The sequence below is a fragment of the Struthio camelus genome, chromosome 8 (assembly GCF_040807025.1).
Source record: "Struthio camelus isolate bStrCam1 chromosome 8, bStrCam1.hap1, whole genome shotgun sequence".
NCBI lineage: Eukaryota > Metazoa > Chordata > Aves > Struthioniformes > Struthionidae > Struthio > Struthio camelus.
In genome coordinates this window covers 26,777,596-26,802,062 of record NC_090949.1, presented here as the reverse complement: position 1 = coordinate 26,802,062, position 24,467 = coordinate 26,777,596, and the positions used below count along the sequence as shown (strand labels likewise).

At 48.3% G+C, this 24,467-nt stretch overlaps 1 protein-coding gene across 12 annotated transcripts in view; it reads right to left on the bottom strand.

The window, feature by feature from the left end:
- Window positions 1–24,467, bottom strand: part of RNF220 (ring finger protein 220) — a 248,421-nt gene that overhangs the window by 45,328 nt on the left and 178,626 nt on the right. For 7 of the 12 annotated variants that reach the window (XM_068952904.1, XM_068952901.1, XM_068952900.1 and 4 more), the window contains 4 exons: window positions 20,073–20,168; window positions 14,917–14,959; window positions 6,840–6,961; window positions 5,657–5,789 (listed from right to left, as the gene is read on the bottom strand). In XM_068952904.1, coding sequence (XP_068809005.1) covers window positions 5,657–5,789; window positions 6,840–6,961; window positions 14,917–14,959; window positions 20,073–20,168 — 394 coding nt within the window. The remainder of the gene's footprint in view (window positions 1–5,656; window positions 5,790–6,839; window positions 6,962–14,916; window positions 14,960–20,072; window positions 20,169–24,467) is intronic. The other 5 variants (XM_068952909.1, XM_068952907.1, XM_068952908.1 and 2 more) reach the window with 2 other exon arrangements.

Here is a 24,467-nt window from a genome sequence, read left to right as displayed (position 1 = left end):
CGAGTCCCTCTTTGTATATGCTGACTGGTGCTGTTCTTTTCCCTTGCTAAAGACAGGAACGAACGCATGCAAGCCCTCTGCTATCTTCGGAGGAGAAGTAAGCAGGGAGAAGTAAGAGAGAAACTTGCGGGTTAAGTAATCCCTGCGTGCTTCTCCAAGAGTCTCACAATCCATCTCCGTCAAATCCTTGTCACTTTGATCTTTCTTAGAAAGTATCCTTCCCTGAAAATGCCCTGCTTACCATTTTAATGCATTCAAAATCTTTCTCTCTTCTATGCTATTTTCAAGGCAACCGACCTGCTGAAGGAGAAGAAACCCCCAAGAGCAGCGGCAAATGGCTTGCTACCGTGCCCAGAGGACGGCTTTTTTGGTGGGGAAGATGGAGGGGAGAAGAGGAGGACCGTGCGGGTGGAGAGAACTTAGCTACAATTCTTCAGCCCTTTCGCGTCTACAGAGGACAGCAATCTCTGTTCTGTCAGACCGTGCGGTTCGCCGTTTAAATGGTACTTGCTGCTAGCTTGCTTTCCCTGTCTCTGTCTCTCTCCCTTTGAAGCAGACTGGACAGCTTCCTCAAGCTGGCGTTATCACTCCCTCTAACCACTCTTGGCAGGCAATCTAATTCCCCCTGAAAAGGTCACCGCCATTTTAACTGCCTTTCAATCACATTAAGCACGCTGCCGCTCGTGCTCAGAGCACTGCGCCTGCAGCTCTCCTGACTGAGGTGCGATCGATAAACTGACATCCCGCCCCCCCCCACCCGCCGCCCAGTATCCCCAACCGCTCCCGTCCGCTGCTTGCCTCCTTCCCCTCTCCTGGGCAAACAACTTTCCCAGCAGGAACGGCAAGAGGCTCGCTGACAAAAATCTCTCCTCCAACGTGCAACAGCAGAAGGGAGCTACTAACCTGACATTTACTAATCTGCTTTGTCCCATCTGCTAAGAGAGAGAAGGGCGCAAGCATCCCCCCCCCTTCCCTAGACCTACAGAAGCAGCAACTTCACAGGACGGTTTGCTTAGGCACCGGTCCAGAAACCTTTGAAGCTGTGTTACAAAGAACAAGCCTCCTTCAAGCTTCCCTCAATGCAATCATTACCGTTATCTCTCCCCCCTTGCTTTCTTTTTCTTTCTTTTTTTTTTTTTTTTTTTTTGCAGTTACCAGTTATGTGTTCCACCCATCGATCCCTGTGTAAGACACTGTTTTAAGTCTTCTTGCCTTTTGACTGTGCTAAGCCGTTTAAGAGATGACAGCGGCTTCTATCAGTGTGAAGCTGATGCGATTCTTTTCAGATAAAGCACTTTTTTCACTCCCCCCCTCCCTTTCCCTTCTTTCAAGTAAGAGACATACACACAAAAAGAGACACTGAATCTTTCAAAGAAAAAAAAAAAACACCCTTTTGAACTTCCCTCAGGAATTCTTTAAAGGGATAACCTTACAGTGTAAACACTGAGGGTAATGCGCATCCATTCTGGAGAGGAACAGAAGAATTGCTACAAATATGTTGAGTGTTTAAAAAAAAAATAAAAGAGAGAAAAAAAAGAGGGAGCCACTTGATGCTTTCACTTGCAAAGTCTCATTGGCTTCCTAGAGACTGGTGCGAAGCTCATTAGACAAAGACTGCATGAAATAATCCCCTGCAACAAAGAGCACTGGAGAGGGAAGAAGCCTTTTACCAGAACCTTACCTCACTGACCAAAGACATGGGGATAGATGGTTATTGAATGCTCAGGTAATTCAAGAGAAATAATTCTAGTCTTGTAACACAGTTCTGGGATAGAGAAATGTTTTATTTAGACTTCTGCATAGCTTTTCACTTAGAAGCAAGAGTTTGATTAAAACAGGACTAGGCACATATTTCATGCTGGTAGCCTTCTGCACTCAACTCAAACAAAAACGGAACAGAGGAAAACAAAACTCTCCTACTAAAAAGGATAGATCCCTATTTTAAGCAGAATCTCCACTGAAGTGAAGTAGTCCCAAATCCTGTATAATTGTTAATAATCTTCATTTACACCCTGCACTCCTACAGTTTTGGGCAATCAAATTAAATAACTGCGAATCATGCTTTATGAAGACAGAAGGACAGCTAAAAGTACCAAATAATTCCTGAATGAATCTCTACACCAAACCCAACGGCTTCAGAGCCAACATATTGATCTTAGCACTTCCTAGTCGTGTCATACACCTCCTTACTACCATCTCTTGTTCCTTCTACCTGCTGCCTCAAATATACCAAGCTACAGCAGACAAGAGGGCATGCTTTGAATCTGCTGCACTAGACCTGCCTGGGGATTTGCAGCTGCAACACCAGCACAGAAGACAAATTCCACCTTCTAAAACAGCCCCTCAGGGCAGAGGGGTGAATATCCCCTGCAACAGTTTGGGAAGCATGAAAGCTTCATCCTAGGAACCACATAAGTGACAGTTTTAGACTGTGATCAGTTCTAAATATTAGACTTCTTCCAGAAAAATCTTAGCAGGGTTATTCATTTCTTTGACCTTCTTCAAGATAAAAAACGCCACAATGTCCCAATCCTCCACTGCACCTGAGAGCCTAACAGGATCTTTCATATGTCAGTGAAGAGCTTTCTTCACCTTGAGAGTGACATAAACTTTATCTATTAACCAAAAAAAAAGAAGCCAGGACGTGTGTTAAGTCTGAGTTGCTTCCGTCATGCTGCCCAGTGGCCTAAGCCAAGTCACAGAACAAACAGTGGCCAGGTTCCTGCTCCCTTCAATGCCCAGCTGAGACACCACCTCAGGGCAACACACCATTAAAACTAAAATTGATGAGACACAGACATCTAGTCTCCCCTCTGGTTTTATATATTTCCCCATGTCATCTCTTTAGACACTGGTGACATCTGTGTTGCCTGGCAAGGGCCTTCTGGCATTAAAAAAAACCCTCCGATTTCCACATCGCTGCTGCTTCTCAGCAAAGGGAACAGAGACAAACAGTCCCAGGTGAGAAGGGTTAATGAGGGTCTTGCCATCTCCAGACAAAGCAGTTTTAAGCTTTGGAGAGCATCTCCAAAACATTGTGCTCTGCTTCGGGGTTGTAAATTAAGAATTCCGTCCCCAAAACAAGCAAAGAGCTAACATTGGCAGAGAAAGGAAGAAGACTGTCACCTTAAGTTTACCCGAGAGCGTGCACAGCGGGTCCGACTGATGCAGATCTGAGTACCAGCAGCCAGAGAAAAGATGAGAACTGTTAACTTATCATGTCGCCTTTTGCAAAGGGAGATCGTTCTGGCTTTGCTTCGGCTTCCCAAATGTCAAAGAAACTTCTTGCACAGAGTAGGTAGGCATGCTGCGGATACTATTTGGTCTTCCCAAAACGTTAGGCAGAAACTTGGTGATTAAAAAAAAAAAAAATCCCCTGCTTAGGGAAGAGCGCACCTCCTTTAAGGAATACGCCAGCTGTTGAATCACCCTGCCAGCATGGGCACGCTCTGGAGGAGGAAGCGAGAACGTATGCACTGAAGACTCCTAGTCGCTCAGGCGAAGTTATGCTTTTAGCAGTGGCCTCTGCCACCTAAAGCAGAGGGAAAAGATGCCTCACACAAACAATACCAGGAGCCTCTTGCGCATGCCAACTGATCTACAGGCACCTCTCATCTTGCACCAAGAACGGAAGGAGTCTAATCCAAAAGGCCTTCCCATCACGGGTAATTACAGAGGGGTTTAGAACTGTATCTAGCCGTGTCGTTCTCTTCTAGTCCTCTGGTCCTCTTCTGGCTGCCCACGCAGCCACTCTTGGAGGTAGCATGAAGGTCTCAAAAAGGGAAGAAGAGGGGGACCCTGTACTTCCTTCAGGAAGCAAGGCTATTGGTAAGTATCAAATACAGCAGTAAGTGCCTGTGCATGTGGATTCGGTGCAGCGCTCTAGCGGGAAAGATTACAGTGCTGACGTTGCTAAAAATCTGACTAACCTCTGAGGGAGGAAAGCAGCCCGCTTATGTAATGCAAACTTTAACAAATTTGAAAATTCCAATTAAACACAGATGAAAAAGTATCAAGGAGCAAGCACCCTATATTTACACAGCCTCATCACATCAATTACACACACGTCGCCAACCTGGAGCCTCATTTGAAAGACACTGTCCACATGGCTGGAACAGTTCAGATCACGGTTCAGTGAATTAATTAAGAAACCCCCCAGGATTATTAGCCAAGTGAAGATAGTACAATGTTGACATCAGAGAAAGTTCAAGATCATGCTCTCCTCAAGAACTCATGTATCTGGTGGGGGTAAAGGAACTGCACATGCACACGGGGGGCAGGAATGAACTGAGTAGCTTTTGTTTATCAGGACTAAGAGGATGATTTAACAGTAGTAGTGACAATGACAGAGGCACATAGACATCCCACGCTCATGACAGCTGATTGCAATAATTACGTGCCTAAAAAAAAAATTAAAGCATTGTATAGTCCAATCAAACCTCTACCTAGAATCACACACAGACATGATTCTCTCCATGCTAGCACAGAAAAGTTACGAAAATGAAGGCTAAAGATACAAGAAGTGAACATCATGAGCTTCACTAGATAGCTTTAAAAACCCAGAGAAACTGCTCCTAATCATCGCTGCTACTCCCTAGCTACAATCTAATTTTAGAGGAAGGTAAGGGCAGATCAGGAGTGCCAGGGTGCCAGGCTGTCACTGAGCACACACTGGCTTTTAAGTCCAACTCCCTTACTTGATAGCTTTTCCCCTCGAGATATTTTAAATTAAAATCCAAGCTGATATAGGAAGAGATCGCATCCCATCCTCTTTATTGAACGGAGGGAGCCAGCATTCCTCCTCTCATTAGGCATGCACTACGTGGATTGCTTGTGAGAGACTCTCCTTAGTGCCAGAGGTTCATGCCAAAGAACAGTTTAGTAAATCCTCCTCTTTGAGGCCAAAGGGCTGAGTGTAAGAAAGGGGCCAGGTTTCTAGCTAAAATTACATTCACCAATAAAGCTCACGAGAGGTCAAATTTTGCCATAACTCACTCTCTCCTCAGTAACCGATTTCCCCGTCACCGGGGAAGGAGCAGAAGAAGGAGGAAAAATAAAATGTGTTTGTCTGGGAGCCCTAAGGGCTTGCAGCGCTGGAGGTGCAGAGCAGGTTCCTGGATTCTCATTTATCAACCTTAAAAGGGATGGAGTGATAAATGCACAACCGGCCCTTTAATATTTTATGCAGGTGCTAAAGCGACTTAGCTGTCACCTTCAATACATCACCAGAGGCTGATACACCAGCTTTCGTCACTCCAGGCTGGGAATTTTTACAATTTCATTTCTATTTCCCTCTTCTCAGATGTTTCCACGTATTTCTTACTATGTGTAACATATAAGCAGCTATTTTCCCCAAATGATCTCCCCATTCCTTCCATTCCTACTCATGTCCTCTTCAGCCACACTTCTCAAGAAAGAAATAAAGCCACGCTTGTGTTCAAGATTTGCACAAATTTTGACTCTCATTGTGCAGGAGAGGCAGAAAGCTGGAATCACTTTACACTGGGGCAAAGCCTTAAAATCCCACCCATCGTGAAAAGAAAAATCCCAGGTGCTGATGCAGCCCAAGTCCCTCCCTCTAAAGACAGGCAATGATCAAATTTCACAGCAGAATGGTTTACAAGGGATCGCAGGGGCCCCCAAAACACTGGCGCACCTCGAAATCCTCCCTCCAGGAGAGTAGTAGCCCGTATCCTCTTCTGCCCACACCACTCGTACTCTTCAAAGCGGTTGCCATTTTCATTCTCGATGTCCACAGAGTCATCCTCAGTCATGCACGAACCTTCTCTCTGCACAGGGTAAAGTAGGGGCAGAGTGTTGAGATGCATGAAACAGCGCTTTGGGGTTAACAAATGATGAAGAAGAAAAGTTGGACTGTTCCCAGGGCAGCTAAGTATAGAGCTGAACGCAGCATCTGCTCCCCTCTGCCATTCCCAGTGACCCGAACTTAAAAGTAAACGGTAGCTGGAAGAACTTGACATCCTTAAGATCAAAACAACTGGCAAGGTTCACCATTCTTTACATACAGGAATTTAAATCCTGGAATGCATTTCAGCATGCCTTCTCCTACCTCGCATGCATGATTCCCCTATCACTGGAACAACAAATTCCTTTGATCCACAGCACAGAGAAGCTCCCATCTACAGGAGCTGACAAGGAACGATCTCCTAGAGCACGTTATTTGGACACACTGATCAGAAGACACCTCCCTTTACACCATGCATCTCTTGAGGAAACAAGAATGAACTTGTGACTATCTCCACTGTGGACTTTTCACGAAAAACAAGCACAGAAAGCCCAATGACACAACTCTCTCCCCCTGCCAGGGCTTGTTCCTCCTCCTTTCCTTGCTGTGTTTGGGAAGACATGTGAGGGAATAGTTCTGCTTAGCTTGGAGACACCTCTCACACACTTTCTGGAGCGAGCTAGTCATGCAACAGTTACTAATGCCAATCAGTTACCAAAAAAAACTTCAACAAAAGATAATTCTGATGCTGTCAAAGGCAGAAATCAGGAAGAACTCTTCATGCTGTACAGGAAGCATGAAGTCCTACAAAAGGCTTTGGAAACCTCATACCCCATACCTTTACAGACTAAAAATTAGACTTCATTAACAGAAAGGGCGCATGAAATAAAAAGTTACTATTGCAACACAGGAGAAAATCCAGAAGAATCCATCTTTCAAGACAAAGGCAAGTGGCTACAGATCTCACACAGACATAGTTAGCATTGCCTGCAAGCTCAGCAATGTTAGTTTTTGCCCCGTGTTAGGTCAGCTGCAGACCAAGCTGGGAGTAGGGAGAAGGGAATGGCAGCTGGTGATCTTGCTGCGCCTCTACCTTTGCAAGGCATTGTTCCACATGCCTACTCATCTCCTCCTCGGATCCTGACAGAGGCCGGCTGCAGAGGGGACATACCTGCCCTTCGTCTTGCTTCCTCCGTTTCATTTTTCCAATTCGAGCTGCCAGGAGAAACCATGGAAAGAAAACAAAAAAAAGAAAACATGTCAAGTTTGTAGATCAACTCTTCTCTGTGCGCTCAGCTCTGCCTTCTCTAAACAATAAAGCCTTGGCAGAAAAGGCAAGATTTCAGACAGCAGATGCCATTGCCATTCCCTATTCTGACCTCCTAAAAAACACACAACGTTTTCTTTGCACTTTGTACATTAACCTGTAGCTGCTACTCTTGATTTAAGCGCTAGGAGACAGAATAGCTGCTGCACATCTCTCGGTAAGTTATTCAAATGGTTAAATACTTTCTCTTGGAAGGCTGCAATTGTTTTCAAACCTGAGTGATCAAGCCACTGAATCCTGCTCTGGATTTTGCCTTCTAAGTCCAAAACCCATCCACTGACACATCTCTTCCCTATAGAGGAATTTGCTTAGACCTTAGAAGGCTGATGTACTGCCTGAGAAGCCTTGGTCAACTTATGTAACAGTCACTTTCAGAATCACACAGTCTCTTGCACACCTTGAACAACCCCTTCCCAGAACGTCACGAACTAGTCAGAGTAGCATCTTTGTAGCAGTAACGTTTCTGGAAAGATCCTTGCTGAGAGAAATGCAGCATCTACACTAGGCAGCTTCTGGCTCTCTGTGTTATTTTTATTTCATAATTTTCTAGCCACGTAGAGAAAAAGTGGGGGCTACGCTGCCTTCTTGAGTGCATACTCTGGGAAACAGGCACGGTAGGAATCACGATGATTAGAAAAAGCAGCCAAGGTAGCCTGTTGCTTAATCCAATCTCTAAGTTAATTTGAGCCATCGTCTAATGTGATCAAAAAACATCTGGAACCAAATCATTTGCATTAAAAAGAACTTCTGTCCTTTATTATGATAGCTTTAGGCAGGTATTACTGAATAACTCAATCACTGGCTGGAAGAAAGTTGTTGTTTAATTAATAAGGAAGGTCAAAATTCTGAATGAGAGACAAGGAAAAGCCCAAGGAAAGCCCATGTGATAATGAGAGATGACACCACCAAAAAGCTGCATTAGCCGGAAACCTTTACTGATGTTGCGAGCACCGCAGCATGCTCTGAAAGCCTTCATGCCTGAAGGCTGCGAGGTCAACAGCTCCCTGCAGCCAACAAATAAGAGAAAAGTGCTGGAATGCCAGGAAGAAAAGGACCAGGTACGGGAAGGTTTCTGTCATTGGCTTGCTGAAGTGCACCAGTTTGGTGCATCCACATCACCAAGTGAGTTACAAAGTTTTAGCTGAATACATCAGCAGAAACATGAATCTCTCCCAGGCAAGTTGATGAGAAAGCCCTGGACTGAGGACTCTCTGGGCTGGGTCTATTGTACCACAGTCCAAAACCAGGAATGTTTACCACCCCCTACGCCCTCGCCCTATGACGCTCCAGGATTAAGAAGGCTTTAGATTATTCCCTGGGCACTACTTTTCCAGACTGATTTGCAAAAAACTCCCTTCAAAACATAAGCCTTCGCTCTTGGCATCACAGAACGGATTCTGCAAACGTGACATTCCTAGAATAAGAGATAGCAACTTGAGACCATAACAAAAGTGTTTTTCGAGACCTGGCACTTCAGAGACCTTCCTGAGCGCATTCTGCTTTCAGCAATCGTCTGAATTTCATCTGCTCGTGCCAGCTCCGCAGTTCTCTTTTGTGTTGGGTACAGCATGCTGACAACCCCACAGCCCACCTGCTTTCTCCATGCATTTCAGGTACTGCAGTATTTCTAGTGGGAAATTGTGCTAGTTTCCCTCGTCTGCTTAAACCCGATATTTCGCTTGTACTGCCAGCTTCCTACTCCAGAAGGTAAACTGCTTGACTTCCAATCAATACAGAAGCAAACATTAATTATGAAGTGTTATTTCTGATTTCTGTGTAGCCAAATGAATTACGCTCCACTTTTAGATAAAACAAAGCCCCCTCGATGTGTCTGCCATGTTTTCTCTCTCCTTCCCAACCTCCCTGAACCTCCAAAACCTAGCCCTCCCCCCCCCACTTCAAGATCATGCAGCCCTGTTACCAAACGTAGTTAGCAGAGCTGAACGATGTTCTTTCGCGTTTGTACCTCAGTGCACGAGACTTCTGACGCTCTGGTGTAACAAATACCTATAACCTCTAGCTTGGCTCTTTCAGATAAGTTTAGGACGCTGTTCCTTTGCCTCACTAACTCTGCAGAGCCAGCACAAAATAGGAGATGAAGCTGGAATCTGACGCAACTTCAACATTCTCCAGTAAACACCTCTCTGACCAGAGAAAAATACAGGATAATGGAAACAAAGCTTTCTCTGTCCTCATCACAGACATATCTTTCCCTCACCTCATCCTGCTTTTTAACAGGGAAACGGAAGGAAGGAGCAGTTAAAATATTCTGGTAAGATTCCATGTGGCCAATCAGTCCAGGAAAGCAAGTCTGTTTGGCAAATCTGTTAATACTGTTAACCTTTTTTACTGCCATCCTCATCCCCCTATGCACTATAACAGAAGGCAGGGAACCAGTTTTAGGTCTTGTCCTGATAAATTCTTGGGACCATTCTGCCAGAACAAATACCTGATCTGGTGTTGAAATGTTACTGCAGAGCTGGAGACAGAACCTAGATCTTTCAGCTCCACGCAAGATCCGGCAGACAGCACCTATCTTGGTTCGCTTAGCTCCTCGGAGAAACAGCCCTTTAAGTCCTACTGCCACAAGTGAAAAAGCCACTGGAAGAAAGAGGTGTCGAAAACAAATCCCCCTGCCATTTTCATTCTGTGGTCATTAGCAGCAGCAGCAGCGTTGTGCCCACGGAGGCCCAGGGTGCCCCTGGTGACAGCAGAAAACGAAAGGCAACGCGGCAGCCTAGAAAGCGCATCCTGAGCAACGTTTCCCATACCCGACACGCAGCCCGGCCATCACTTCCAATCAGTGCAGAAGGGACAGAGCGGCCCCAAAGGCAGGGGGTGATTGTGGTGCTGTCCCGAAGGGGAACCGCTCAAAAGAACACGCAAGTGAGACAACAGGATTGTTAATTAGTGTTGATAGATGCGATCATTTCTAATTAGCTCACTAATCCCTCTCCCCCACACTCCTGTCACAGGAGCATGGGAGAGGGAAAAAAAGCCATTCCCTCTTATAATTCAGGAAGATAAAAAACACAGCCAGTAGAGGACCGCATGCAAGAAGAGGACCACGCGCAAGGAGATGGGTTCTCTGTACAAAGCTGTCCCATTTTGATCTCTGACTGAACAAAGACTCTCTAGTTATTATTCCAGCCTTCTCCCAGGAGGTGAGGAGTTCACTAATTTTTATTAGCATTAATAATTATTATTAGGCCATCAGAGAGCTGTTCAGCACCTCTGAGGCCTCTCTTTTAACAGAGGTACTTTACTGGCTTTACCCTACGCACTGCTGCATGTGTTACATCCCCAGGTTACACTAAAACATCAAGCACTTGGTCCTCTCGAGGGGGATCCAAGCACCTGTCCTCATGCTGCTACTCCAGCAATGTGACTAGGAATCTACTAGCAGGAGATTGGGACGTAGCCTCCTTTCTCTGTAACGGGCTCCCAACACAGCACCTGCAAGCCCCCAGGAAGAAGGCGGCCTCCACCTATGAAGAGCACCCCTGGAGTTCAAGCGGCCACAGCACAGGAATGAGAAAGAGGTGCATGGAGCTGAGGAAGAATCAGGATCAGGACCCTCCGAGGTCTGGGGTCTAAGGTAAGGCCTCTGATCTACTCCCAAAAGCCCTGCTGGCTAAGGAAGCTGCTCTTCTCTTTCCTAATACTGGGTCATTTGGACTACACAAGGTGAGAAGCTACTTGCACTGGCAAAAAGAGGAGCCAAAGTGAACTTTTCTGTTCGATTGTCAAAGCCTCTGGTGCCTTCCTCCTTCCATATGGACCCACTTCCACTGGCACTGCTGCCTTATTCGCAGAAGAGACGGAATCTTTTCTCCACAAAGGGCTCTCCCCATCTAGGCTAAACCTTTTTAATGCCTAAGGATCATGTTATTCTCAAGCCCAGGAACTTCACGAGAAAAAAAATGATGGGTTTTAATTTTCACAGATTTTTTTTTTTTTAAGTAACCAAAACTCCACCTTTGGGACAGGGCACTAATTACCCCAGAAGCACTCTTATACAGCACCCAGCAGTAGACACTATGCAGACCTCTATAACAGCATCAAAGGAGATGATTAAGTTACTAGCAATATCTCTTATGATTCCCTCCACCAGTTTGAGTGGTCCCCTGAGTCCCATGCAGACATCATTAGCAACTCCTGCAATGGCAGGCCAATCAAATTAAATGGAAACATTTTTGTCTCCTTTCCAGTGAAAATCATCTAGTTTTATTCTTCCTCCACCACCCCTCAGCTACAAAAGCACACGGCATGCTGGTGGTGGCTCAAGTCCAACAACAAACTGTACAGCGACCACCTCCGTGGAGATCTGCCCAGAGAGGCAGCCTTAGGGTCAGCATCAATACAGGAATCTGTTTCTTAGGCAGCTGCAAAAGGAGGTTTACAAGGATCTATTTTGCAGCTCTACTGAGAATGCAAACTTTACAACCACCCCTGAATTCAAATCAAAAATATTCAAGCACGTGAGTTAGCACCTGCTCTCTACAAATCTGCTGAAAGAGTCTTGAAGACTGGTTACACTTTGTTGGGCCTATCAAAAAGCTTCTATGGCCAATCAACTTATCCAAGAGCATCTGATCCAAGGGAACAAAGGCAGCAATGGCAGAATACAAAAAGCCATCTCAGGAACAAGCTAAAGCAAGAAAACAGATGGTCAAGAACGAAGCTGTTTCAAACCTTACGTATAACTTGCCGTTCATCTGCCTGAGAGATAACATTAAGGTCCAAATTCACAGAAGGGTCTCACTGGGCTTCCACGTTTGCGTGGCCAAACTTCCACACAGCTGATTTCCAGCAGCCTTCAATCGGACACCGTTCTCTGATGCTGGCATATACTTAACCTACTGAATGCATGTTCCTATATGCTAACGCACAACTTTGTGCCTCTAGTTTTGAGTGACTGCCTAAGCAGATCTGCACTGTTAAATTCCATAAGCATCAATTTACAGGGTGGCTTAAAGTTTCTTTGAGTTTGGCAACAATGGAAACAAGGAAAGTGAAGTAAATGCCCTCTTTACCACAGGGGTTTATCAGGAATCAGTACCTCATATTCTTAGGCTCACAAGGACAGCGTGAGTGAGTTTAGCACAGGTGAAAGGCACTGGATTGACTCACCAAGGCTGACAGGGAACTTCAGATACAAGAACCACCAAGAGACTTACAGACAGAACATTAATCTGCTGCACAAGAGCTTGCAAATGCATTCAGCTTACTCACAGTTCAATTTAAGTTAAAGAGTTTGATTCAAAGAATTAGAACTCTAGATCGCTGCGAATCATATAACTATCAGAACCTTAACCATGCTGCAGCCAGGCCAACAGCAGCTCACAGAAGACAACCCTCTCTCCACAACGAACCGCATCTAGGAATTCTGACAGGGTTTGGGCATGAAAAGGCTGAACAGCTGACATTTGAGTCAAGAACCACGTGGGAGAACAGCAAACACTGTGGGTCACTTTTTATGGGGAAGAGCTTCCAGATGGGATCCTGGAACCCAACTGGGAAGAAGCTTTACAGAGATACCAAGATAAACCGGTTAAAACAATACTGAAAAGTACTTATAGAACACAATAAAAACAAATGAAAAATAACGTAGGAAATGCAGGCTGTCTGTCAAAGAAAAATCTACTAAGTTTCTTCAGTGCATCAATAAGACAATGCAAAATGAAAAGCCAGATGTCTCTGGACAAGTCCTACATAATTTCTGTCAATGTAAACTAACAGGGATGAGGAAACCATTCTCACAGAGCAAGCTATAAAATTGTGTGATTGATTAGAAGCTCATTAAGACACAAGATATAAACAAATAAGCATTTTTTTCCCAAAGCACTCAAGTGTTCTCCATCTGGAGCAATACTGCTTAAATAACTGTTTAACAATAATGTGGCAAAGCTTATGAATACGGTGAAGTTACTTTAGTGTGAACAACTGCAGGAGGAAACAAGAAAGCAGGCAGAGTTCAGCGCTCACAAATATCAAGTCACACGCACAGAAAAAAAAGCTGTGTAACCTACCCAGCTGCCTGGCTGGATACTAATCCAGCAGCACAGGAGAGAACCAGGGGTTCATCACTATAGATACGTTCTGGGAACAGTTATAATCGGTCGTAAAAAGCCAGGGTCAGAAGGAACCAATTCTGATCTAGTTTGACCTTCTCTGTGACCCAAAAATCAAAGCACCTCAGCCAATCATTTCTACATCCATCTACCTCTGGGCCTAGCATTGTTAGGGTGTATAAGAGAAGGGCAGGAAATAGCAGAGCTATAATGCCATTACATAAATCAACCTCACCTAAAATATGGCTGTCACTTCTGCTCACCGTAACCCAAAGCGGACATAGGAAAAAAAGGATTCAAAGAAAACTATGAAAATGCTGTGCAAAACTGCCAACCTTCCCGTTGGTGATAAGCCCACATTCACAAAAACATCCAAAAACAGGGCCCAAGAGAGGTTCTTAGCTTGCAGTCTACACAGATTGTGCTGCAACCCTACTTGAGGCCAAAGTCAGAAGCATAAGCAGAGGATGCTGCCATCAACAGCTTTCATTTATACTGAAGGACTCCACAGCACCAAGAACCTCACAAGCCTGGCTGATTTCTTTTGTTCGTTTTTATGAGAGAAGTACATGTTGTTAGTCTGGAATAAAGGTGGAAGTTGTAAGCTTAACCTGAGCTTCCCCAAAACGACAAAGAAGCATTTGGCATCACTGACTCCATAGAGCTTTGAATCTCTTCGCTGCACGACTTAATAGACCTTTAAGATTTCACATGTTTTCTGCCCTCAGAGTTTATATTTAAACATCTCCAAGCTAGTTCTGGATTCAGTTATGTATTACCTAGCACAGATAATGGGCCAGTAACTTAACAACATTTCAATTTGTTTAAGACCACGCTAAACATGCAGTACTTTAAATTCAAGCAAATTCAAATCCTTTTGCTATTTTGCTTAAAATATCTTTATCTTTTTCTAAATAAACTGCATCAGCACAGCATCACAGGTGTTAAACAATCAAGGCAGGAAGTTCAAAACTAACAGACCTCCTGATATCCTGAACGACTGAATTTTGCCGTAGTATGGTTTAGTCAACTATGAGCAATATAAAGTTAGAAGATAAAATATTACTGTTACTGTTTAAATGGTAAGTTTTGACTTCTTTACACTTTGAGAAAATAGTCTCAACTTCTTCTGTTCAAGTAAACAAAAGTGTAATATTTTCAACTTTTTTCTGATTTTATGAACACAAAGATGGGAGTTCCTCTCTGAAACAAAGTGATTTCAGGCTTATTTGATGTTTAAATACTAAAACACTTTTTACTAGATTTACTTGTTTCCTTGTTGCTCTAAACACCTAGAAATAAAAGAACACAAGTAACACGCCAGCACCTGTGGGTTTGAGAGGGAAAATACAGTATGACGTCAGACACAAGTACGCTCAGACTGCTGGTTTAAAAGTTTACTACAAGACCTTGATTCTGCCATGCGATCCACAAAAACACAGTAGCCCAGACACATAATTTAAAACTGAAAACGCCAGGCCTACTTATAAAGTCATTTCTAGGATCCCAGCGGTGAAAACTATTTCCTCCAGGAAGTCATAGATCAACTCGCAGAATTTTATCTTAACGCGATGTGACCAGAACAGCCCGCCGTTGCGCCCGGTAACCCGTGCAGCGTTCCGGGCTGGCAGGTCGCGGCTCCGACCTGGGAGCCGGCTGCCAACCCTCCCGCGAAGCCGAGCAGCTCGGAAAAGTTTCGGCCCGCGGGGAGAAGGACGAGGGGCCGCGGGGGCCGGGCCGGGGAGCCGCCGCCGCCGCCGCGCACTCACCATTCAGCCGGGTCTGCCTGTTCGCTCGCACCCGCAGGAAGGTCTGCAGAGGGGAGACAAGAGCGGAGAAGTGTCAAGGCCCGCCGGCCCCCGGGAGGCCTCCCCCGCCGCATGACAACAACCCCCCCACACCCCCCCGCCGGTAAACAAGGCCCGGTCCGGCCCGGCCCAGCCAGGCCTACCTCCCCCCCCCCCCCCCCGCCCCGCCCCGCCCCGCTCCGCTCCGCTCATCACCGGCCCGGGGCCTGCCCCCCCCCTCCCCCCGCACCCACCTCTTCCCGGCCCCCGCCGCCGGGCCCCCTCCTGCCGCTCTGCATAGCCGCGGGCGGCTCGCGGGGCGGCGGCCCCGGGGCGGCCCCCCCCGCGCGGCCGGGGATGCGGGCGGATACGGCGCGGCCCGCCAGGCGCCGCCGATCAGCCCCCAGCGGCCGCCGCCATGTTGGCCCCGGTCATGTGACCCGCCGCCGAGCGGGTGAAAGTTCACCAGGAAACCGGCGGGGAAAAGCGCGAGAGGAGGAAGTTCCCATGGCAACCGACAGGCGGCAGCAAGGCCCAGGGAGCCCCGGCCAATCAGGGCCCGGGGGAGACTAGACCCCAAAAGCCCTTGGCCAATCAGAGCCCAGGGGTATCTAGAACCCAAGGGCACCTGGCCAATCAGGGCCTACGGGGCTGCTGGACCCCAAGGGCACCTGGCCAATGAGAGACCAAGGTGTAGCTAGAACCCAAGAGCACCTGGCCAATCAGGGCCCAGAGGTACTTGCCACACCAAGGTTCCTTGCCCAATCAGGGCCTGGGGGCCAAGCGCACCTCAAAGTTTCTTGCCCAATGAGGCATTGGGGGTGTCTGGGCCCAAAGGCCCCTGGCCAATCAGGGCCCAGGAGGACCCAGGCCCTGACCAATGAGGAGGTGCCAGGCGAGCCTCCCCGAGGCCTGGGCCTGTGGGCGAGCAGCCTCCACGTGGCCCCGGCCCCCCAGGCCGGCACCGGCTTAGCGTTACGCCCGTGAGCAGCCCCGATGGCGATAACTCGTCTGCTTGGGGTTAAACCAAGCGACAGTCCGTGTGGGACTGGACTTTAAATGACATCACGAATACATAGGTTGTATAACATAAGAAAATCCCCTTAAAATGCTTAAAACACACCTTCCTCGGTGTGTTTTTCTGCACCGTTTACACAGAGGCGTACACCCGTGTTGTGCTCTCGCTGCATCCAGCGCAATCAGGGCCAGGGCAGCACAGTTTTGTCGCATTTTAAGAATACAGCCCCAAACTGGAGCGCTTTCTAGCGCGCCCTGCGTGCACGCGCCGAGGGGCAATCCGGCTGGAGGCAGAGGGGCCGGGCAGGGGCCTTACGGACCCATCTGGATGGGACCAACCCAAATCCACGGGCTCTGAGCTCTTTTCAGCCTTCTGCCAGCGGCGGCGGCGATGGCCGGGGCCGCTCGCGCGGCTGGGACGCCTCGCCGGCACTGTGGGCACGGAGGCATCCCACCAGCTGCTCGGGGATTTCAAGCTGCTTCACTTAGGAGAAAGCAACAGCTGTAAAATGTGTATTATTGCGGGATTATTTGGGAGTAGAGGGAGGTCATTCCTCCTTTAATAAAGTCTCCACGGCTGCATTCATTCTAATGCAATAAGCCTGCGTGCGCTTTATTGGTGTCTTGTTAGGAGCTTCAGCCGTATTACTGGAGGTGCACGGCGGGTCGCTGAGGAATACCCCTCGGCGATGAACCCCCGCGGGCTGCCAAGGGCTCTCGGTCCGTCCCCCGAACACGCGCGCCGAGGGGAGCGCTGAGCAGCGAGGGCTGCGAGCGCTGCTGGGGCGCTGGGCACGCTGAGCTTAATTTTGCCGATTTTGCCATAATTTTGTCGACGGTGGAATTTTGCCCAGCTGCCCCGGCAGAAATACGGATATCACTGATGCTGCCAAAACGCGGCGCTGGGAAAAAATGGGACGTGGACTAAAAATCCATTTTTAGAAGCCTCATTGCCTCTGTGTGACTGCAGCCTGCTTGAGTCATGAAGAACTGTCACCTTCCCATTTGCTCTTCAGCTCTTTTTCTTTCTGCATTTCAACAAAACTGGTCAATCACAATTGGCTAATGAATTTCTTTCCAATGTCCATCAGCAGATGTGGTGGGGTCTCAGGAACTAGCAAAGGGGTAGGACAGAGCTAGGACGAGAAACTGGGCAGGACCAGTTCCTAGACAGACAAAACCCATTTGGTTACCCCCCGTCCTTTGCATAGTCCCCAGACTTCTTTTGTTTGAATCAAACCTACGTGTTGGGTCTCCGTTCTGGCTTCTAACAATCTGCCTTCTATATAGGGGAAATGAAAAAAAAAAAAAAGATTTGTTCTGCCATATCAGAAGATTTTGGGAAGTTAGCAAGTTCAGGTGCTGGCTGGTAAGCCTTGCACAGCGCTGACCTGCAGAGTACATCCCAGCTCTCTCTGCAAGCTGGAATGAAGATGTATTTTCATACATGTGCTTTCTCACAAAACGAAAGCTGCTGATTGTTGTTTTTACCCTTTTAACTAACACAGCTGTGTTTCAGGATGCATCCTTGCATTTGAGCCCTTGTGGCTCAAATAGAGGGAGCTGAGGCTTTCCTGGACAAGGTTTTTAGGCTTTCATTTATACTTACTCCACATGTTACTCAGCCACAAATACTCTGCAGGCTCAGCTGACCCACTCACGGTGGTCTTCCTCCTAGTGGAGGAGCCTGAAATGTTACCTTTGCACTACAGTGAATGATTTATAATTTCCTGTTGCTTTTTCCACTGGTGGATACAAGAAAGGACACTGAAAGGGCTTTATTTTCACTTGCAGCACAAGAAAAGCCCTGGGTGACAGGATGCACTGTATATAGGAGGAGCACCCCCACTCGACCCATGCCACAGTGTCCTGCGCTACACGAACTTCCATCACCTTGGTCGAAGCAGTGTTCACACACCAAACTCCAGCTACCAGGCTGGGCACAGGGGAGGCAGGGGAGAGCCAGCTCCCCACGTCTTGGAGCTGCCCCACTGCCTCCGCTGTGGCTCCCTCTCTCAGCCCCTGGAGCAATGCAAACACAGTCCAAGTGATGGGCAATCCAGCATTTCTGTAGCTTTCCTATTCACAAATCTCCTTTTTCACACTTCATGTATATTCACAGGGTAAGCAAGCATGAGGACTAAGAAAACCAAGCCACAGGAGTTCTCAAAACCTATGCATCAATAACTCATATTCTAGCATTTTACTAATACAGTGTATGTTTGCTATTAGATCACAAATAACATTAGGAACATTCATAATTCCAGCACATCTCTGCATATGGAAAGCTAAATTTTGCAGCCCTTAAAGTCCCAGTGAGAGTCTTCTGCTCTGCTTCCTGAGCGTTTCGCTTGCTAAGCCAGAAGGACTAAATTCTCATTCATGCTGTAGCTTTTATGAAGGCTACACTGAGGCTTTACACAGCCCTGGCACCCACCCTAAGATCCCTTTACACTGCCAGAGCACCATAAAGCAGCATAAGGGTAAATGAAAATCAGGCCCCAGAGGTCTTTTCTCCCTGCAGTGCAGACTTACAACTCCCATTACGCATTTGCATTAAGGGCTGCAACCCTCCATAAAATACACCCACAAACTTAAAACACATTAGAGTCTAGCTAGACTCAGCACATAGAGGGGGCTTCTGCTGTGAATATTTGTCCTCAAGTATGACATAATAAAAATTTATAGGAACAGAGGACTACAAAGGACCACCAATTTCACAGAGACTGAAGTCAGGAGAAACGGGAAGGGAGGGGTGTTCTCAAATGAAAGGGGTCACTGCAAAAATCTCTTCCCCATCCTTTTGGGAAGAATATTACTTATTTATCAGCCTTAATAAAGAGGCAGAAAAGAGAGCAGAATTACCTGAATCACACATTCCTGTGTCTTCTGCAGGGTTTGCTTCTTTTACTTTGCACCAGGTTTCATCACTGATACATGGGTAAAGTGCGTGTGATGTGCCACCAAATTGGAACCAAAGGCTCTTACCTTCACTATACACTGGACTATGTGGCAGAGGAGGATCTGGCCCATATTTGGTAAGATAACCAGTAAAGAGGACAGAAGACAGAGTAACGGGCAACAAATGTACACATCTGCTACTAACAGGAGCCATCTTCAAGAACATATGCTTTAATTGAGGCTGCTTGGCTAGACCCATAGCACTGGTCATCTGCCTCTGCCTCTGCAGATCCAAATGCAGCCCTGGCACACATGATGCTGGCCAATGTGGGAAGGCCTGACCTGTCTACCTGGTCTTGGGCATACGATATCACGGCAAAGCATTGGGGGATTTAGGGTGATGGATTTATGTCAAGCTGGTACAGCCATGGCCCACTCAGCCCATCGACACGGCAGGTGAAGGCATGCTTAGGTCCATGCTAAAGACTTCAGCTATTTTATCTGCTACTTTTTGGAGTTTACTTGAAGCCAGTGGCTGAGCACAGGCTTGCAGCCAAACAGTTTGGATGTGTGATGAGTTGGAGTCAAGGGATCCAGTCTACCCCAAAAATGCAGACAGACTTACAAGCAGAACTGTACTCCTACTGCTACCTTTCTCTCCTTCCTTTGCTCCATCTCCCTGAACTTTACTCATTGAATTGCACCAAGGCAAGACCTGCTGCTTCTCTGGGCAGAGTGCGTTTTCTTGCTGGCGTGACTACAGATGCTCCAAAACTATGTCTGGTTTTGGATGAGAGTCACGAGTCAGTTTGCTGGCCAGTGGCAGACCAGTGAAACGGAGAATTTTATCCCGCTACAGGCTGACATCATTCACTGTTTTACAGAAAAGTCACTTCTCTGAAAGTTTCACGGTGGCATGGGCTAGGTAGTGACAAACATAGCCATGACAACTAGAGGTGTGATGAATAATAATGTAACAAAAACCACTACAAAGATTTAAAGTAGTTTTGCAGAGCTGTGGTGTAAAATCAGAGCTGGGAGGACTGTGCCTTTGCAGCCACGTGGGAGACAAAGTGTTGATGTCCCACTCCACAGGCAGATGAACTGGGGCACCGGTGTGGAGCAGAGAGCCAGTGCGCTCGCTCACAGAGAGCTGCAGACGTTGGGCTAGCTGGTTCCCTGTCTAAGGCTAAGCCCAATGACTGTATCTGCCTGCTTACCTGGTATCTGTCCGAGTGATGGATGTCATCCGAGGAGTGGGGCGATGCTGTTGGAGAATCTCCTTCCCGCTTGATTGAGGCGGACAACAAAATTGACTGCAAGAGAAAGGAGAAATTCATGCTGTGAGCATCGCCGAGCTCTCCGCCCCTTGAGAACGCGTCTGCTGGGCTTGGGGCAGTGCCGGCGCTGACCGCCTGGGTGCAGGTGGCCTTTGCACTTCACATGGGGCCATAACCCCTGCCCCACGGCCGACTGGGCGGCAGGGGCTGCGGCGCAGACTGCCTGCGTCTTCCTGCCCTGGGCGCTCCCGTGGTCCATTTTGTACCCGGCTGCAGCGGCAGCCGACAGCACCGGTCCCTGCTGTCAGCTGCCGCCACGCTGCTGGAGCTGACGTGGGAGGAAGGGTGGTGGGAGCACCCTGTAATTTGCGCATGTGCAGGGAAAGTACATATGCATCGCTGGACCCTACAGCTTGCACGGTGCGCATGGTCTGGAGAGGCAATGGCAGGGTCACGGCAGTGATCACGGCTTTACCCATGCCCCTCCTGCCCCGGGAGAACGTCTTGAATGCAAGGCTTTCCTGCGAGCACCAGGTAATTTATCTCAGGTGTGTAGTGTCAGAGCATTGCATAGACACACGCTGCCCTGTAGATGCCACACGGAGTCTGTGAGATCCCCTGATATAAAGACCACGCCAGAAATACACACAAATAATACGGTAACATGAACGCACACTGATGTGGAGCAATGTTAAACTGCGCTCATCCACTGGTATAAGTCCCACTAAATCTCTCGATAGCTTTGTAAACTGCACTAAAGCTCTCAACACCTCTGCAGCACAACTACCCCTTCGTTCTGTAATGACGCTATTTATTTTAATAAGTAGCACTGGAAAAAGGGGCCTTTTAGAAGGTTAAAAAGATCAGTGATATTTGAGAAACAAGAAATCACTGATAAACTTCAAGTCAACAGTAGGTAAGTCTAAATTCTACACACAATGAACTCTAGTGGGAAAATTACTGCAAGAGTTTGACACTATTTAAAAAAACGTACACTGGGTTGTAAGTGAACTTTATTATTAGAAGAGTTTGAGGGAAAAATCCCATTTAAAATTCTAATTTAAAATATAGATTAGCTAAACTAGATTAAATATAGTAAGACAATATACTATAAAAAATATACACTGTAAATGCAACTCTCCAGATGTTTGTTTCTGAGAATCAGCTGGCAAGATTCAACAATAAATGACTGCTCGGAGATGTGTATGTTTGCAAAGGGAAGTGTAGATATCATCTGAATTGGACAGGTCAAGTGTGGTGACAACATTATTAAAAAGCATAATACCTTGGAGAAAGGCAAGTATTCCAGAAACATGTGCCTCTGGGCTGAAATGAAACGTGAAAAAATGTGCACTTTTTGGAAAGATATGAGCAAGTGGAAAAATGACTCAGCATACAAATACGTTCAGGCAGCAGGATGCAATCCCCAGGCTCCAAGAGCGCTCCCGGCAAGCGGAGCAAGCTGGCGCGGGCGACATGGGGGCGGAGGGAGGGCGCATGCAGGATGGGGCAGGTGGGGAAGATTTGGGAGGCCGGGTTTGATGCCAGCTGTGCCGCAGGCACGAGCTGCCAGCTCTCGTGGGGCGAGAGTCGTGTTGCCGAGCCACATCCCCCTGTGCCGTGGGCTCGAGGCTCTCGCCGCAGTCGGTGCAGGGAGCTGGGAGGTCCCGAAAGGGGACGCAGAGGAATTACCCTGCGGGCGCTCTCCCATCTCCACGGGCGGGAGAGGACCTGACAATTAGACATCCAAACTTCACACTGCTACTGTTGGGCGAGCAAACGTGCCTGCTTTCCGCCTAGAAAATGGGGCGAATAACCCTGCCGACGCTGGGGCTGGGATGCGCCCTCGGCACCTCCCGACGGGGACGCCCGGAGCTGCCGCAGCACGAGCAGTGCCGGCAGCGCCCGTCTCGGCGCTGGGACCGCCTGTCCCCTGGGCACCTCCAGGTCTGTCAGGAGCTTGCGGGGCTGGTGGTGCCCCAAGGGATTGGGCTCCGTGTCCAGAGACCCCCCGAGAGGCAGCAGAGAGGGGGCAGGCACTGTCCTGCTCCAGCCTCGCACGCTGGCCGAAGCTAACTGGTCCCACCACAGTGATTGGTTTTGGTGAGCGGCTCATTTGTTTCTGGAAAAGCCCGATAATAGCTGCGCGAAGCCGCCAGGAGATTTTCCGCAGAGTGCACGCCCTGAGCTCTTGCTGTCGTTTAGTTTTTTTATTTCCTAAAAGGAGAACGAGGACCATTTTTGAAGAAGCAGGTTTGCAAATGTCCTATACAACAAAGGGGCTCAAAGCCTGCGGGTGCGATTCAGAACAGCAGCCCTGACTGCGGCGGTGTCAATGTCCTCTCCCTCCTAGAATAAGCAGAGCATCCTGGAGCTGGGAGGGTTAAATACGTTTCGTCTTCCAATGTATTCTAGAGAAGGGGAAAAAATACCCATCTCCCCATTCCTTGGCGACAGACAGACAAACCCTCCCCGCCTCCAGCTCCCCCCTCCGCTTCTGGTAGCTCTAATCCAATATTATTATGTGAAAAATGGTTGGGCTAGCTATGGAGACAGTAAATTAAACGTTATGTATTAGTTTTTAGCGTGTGGTCCCGGGAAGAACGCCGGCCCCATTTATTCCACAAACCTCCTGAGCACCATGGCGATGACCTCTGGAAAAACGCAGGGCTAAACTAATCCCAAAGATGTCAATCTCGAGGCCTCTTCTACATACACTTGCAGTTTAGATTAATAAACTGTCTATTTTTAAATTGTGTGCAAGCACTTCAATTCTAAATACCTCGCCGGCATGTTAAACACAGCGTTAGAGATGCCAAGTCACACTTCCCCTTCACTGTTAGGAAACTTGACTTCATTTGTTTTTCTCATTTCCGCGAGATGTGGCTCACTTTGCCTTTCAGCCCATGCAGGCAGGACCGCTGCGGCGGCAGGCGGCAAAGCAGGCTCAAGGGCTACGGCATTAGGAAAGGCACTTGATACCAGGGTGACTTTCATTTCCGCATTAGGCCAGCCTCTCTGCCATCCTAATTTTGGCCTCTTTCTTTCCCAAACCATCATGTTGGGGCCGTCTCCTCAGGGTTAAGTGGCCGGGACGCGCTCAGTGCGGTGCTCTGCCTAGGGGAGCAAGCCTCGATGCAGAAGCGTCCCTTTCCCCTTGAGCTACCCAGCAAGCTCATCCCTGCGGGGTGGCCAGTTAAGCCCCTTTGGGGGTACGTCTGAGCGGGTTTATGCCGGCGAAAGCACCCTCCTCCCCTCCCCGGGACCCCCTTCCGCGGCAAGCCACGGCTCCCAGCGTGAAAGATGGAGCAAGGGCCTCGCGCGAGCGGCCGTGCAGCCTCATATTTCTCCCTCCCCTTTAAATCATCTCTCCATTGGGTAAAGGCACTCTCTGCGGAGGTTATAAACCCTGAGAGGATCAGCCTGAGCATTACACCTGGGGCAAGCTAAATAAAAAAAGGTCACCGGCGCTTTTTAAACATGGACAAAAAAGCAGTAAAATGTGTTTGGAAAAAAAAATCTGGCATTAAATCATGACTTTTTGCCTGGCTTGCCTCATTAAAAGTGGCCTTTTGGAAGGTAAAATTATCATTGTAAGTGATAAGATCTTTAAGAAAATAATTCACGGCTTCTTCACCCTTTAATATGATAGCCGCCACCGGCTAATTTTTTTCTTAATGGCAACGAGGCCATCAATCTTGTCCGAGCCATGTACTCACTCCTTCCTGCTGCCCCCCATGCTGAGCCGGGCAGCCACGGCCCCGGCTCGGCTCACTGGGATGAGCGTCCGCGTCCTCCCGCTCCCACTTTTGGTGCCTCCCTCGGCAGCCGGCGCGGGAAGCTCGCGGCTGGCGCCCAGGCGGGCCGGGCTGAGGCTGGGCGTGCGCGTGGAGGCAGCGGGACCCCCTAACCATGTTCCAGCTTTCTGAGGGGTTGAATCCCCCCCCGCCGGCATCCCCTGCCAACCTGCACGGACCGTGCAATTCTGCAGAGCCTGCGAATGTTGCAGCAGCTTCGTTTCAATCCTAAACAACCTATAGGTTACATATATAAATATACGGGCAGGTTCTGCATGAACGAAACGGGAATAACGCAAGTGGTGCGCAGCGCTCTCCCAGCCTGCTTGCGGACGGGCTCCTCCGAGCGCGGCTGGAGCGGCCCGTGGCAGCTCAGAGCCGATGCCGGCGGCAGGCAGAGCCGGAGGCAGCCCAGGAGCCCCTGGTGAAGGGGCGTCCCGGCCAGGCAGCAGCTTCGGGCTGGGGCTGGGGCTGGGAGACCTCCTCGGGCACGGCACCACCAGCCGGCTGTGCCCTGGGCCAGCTCACGGGTGGACAC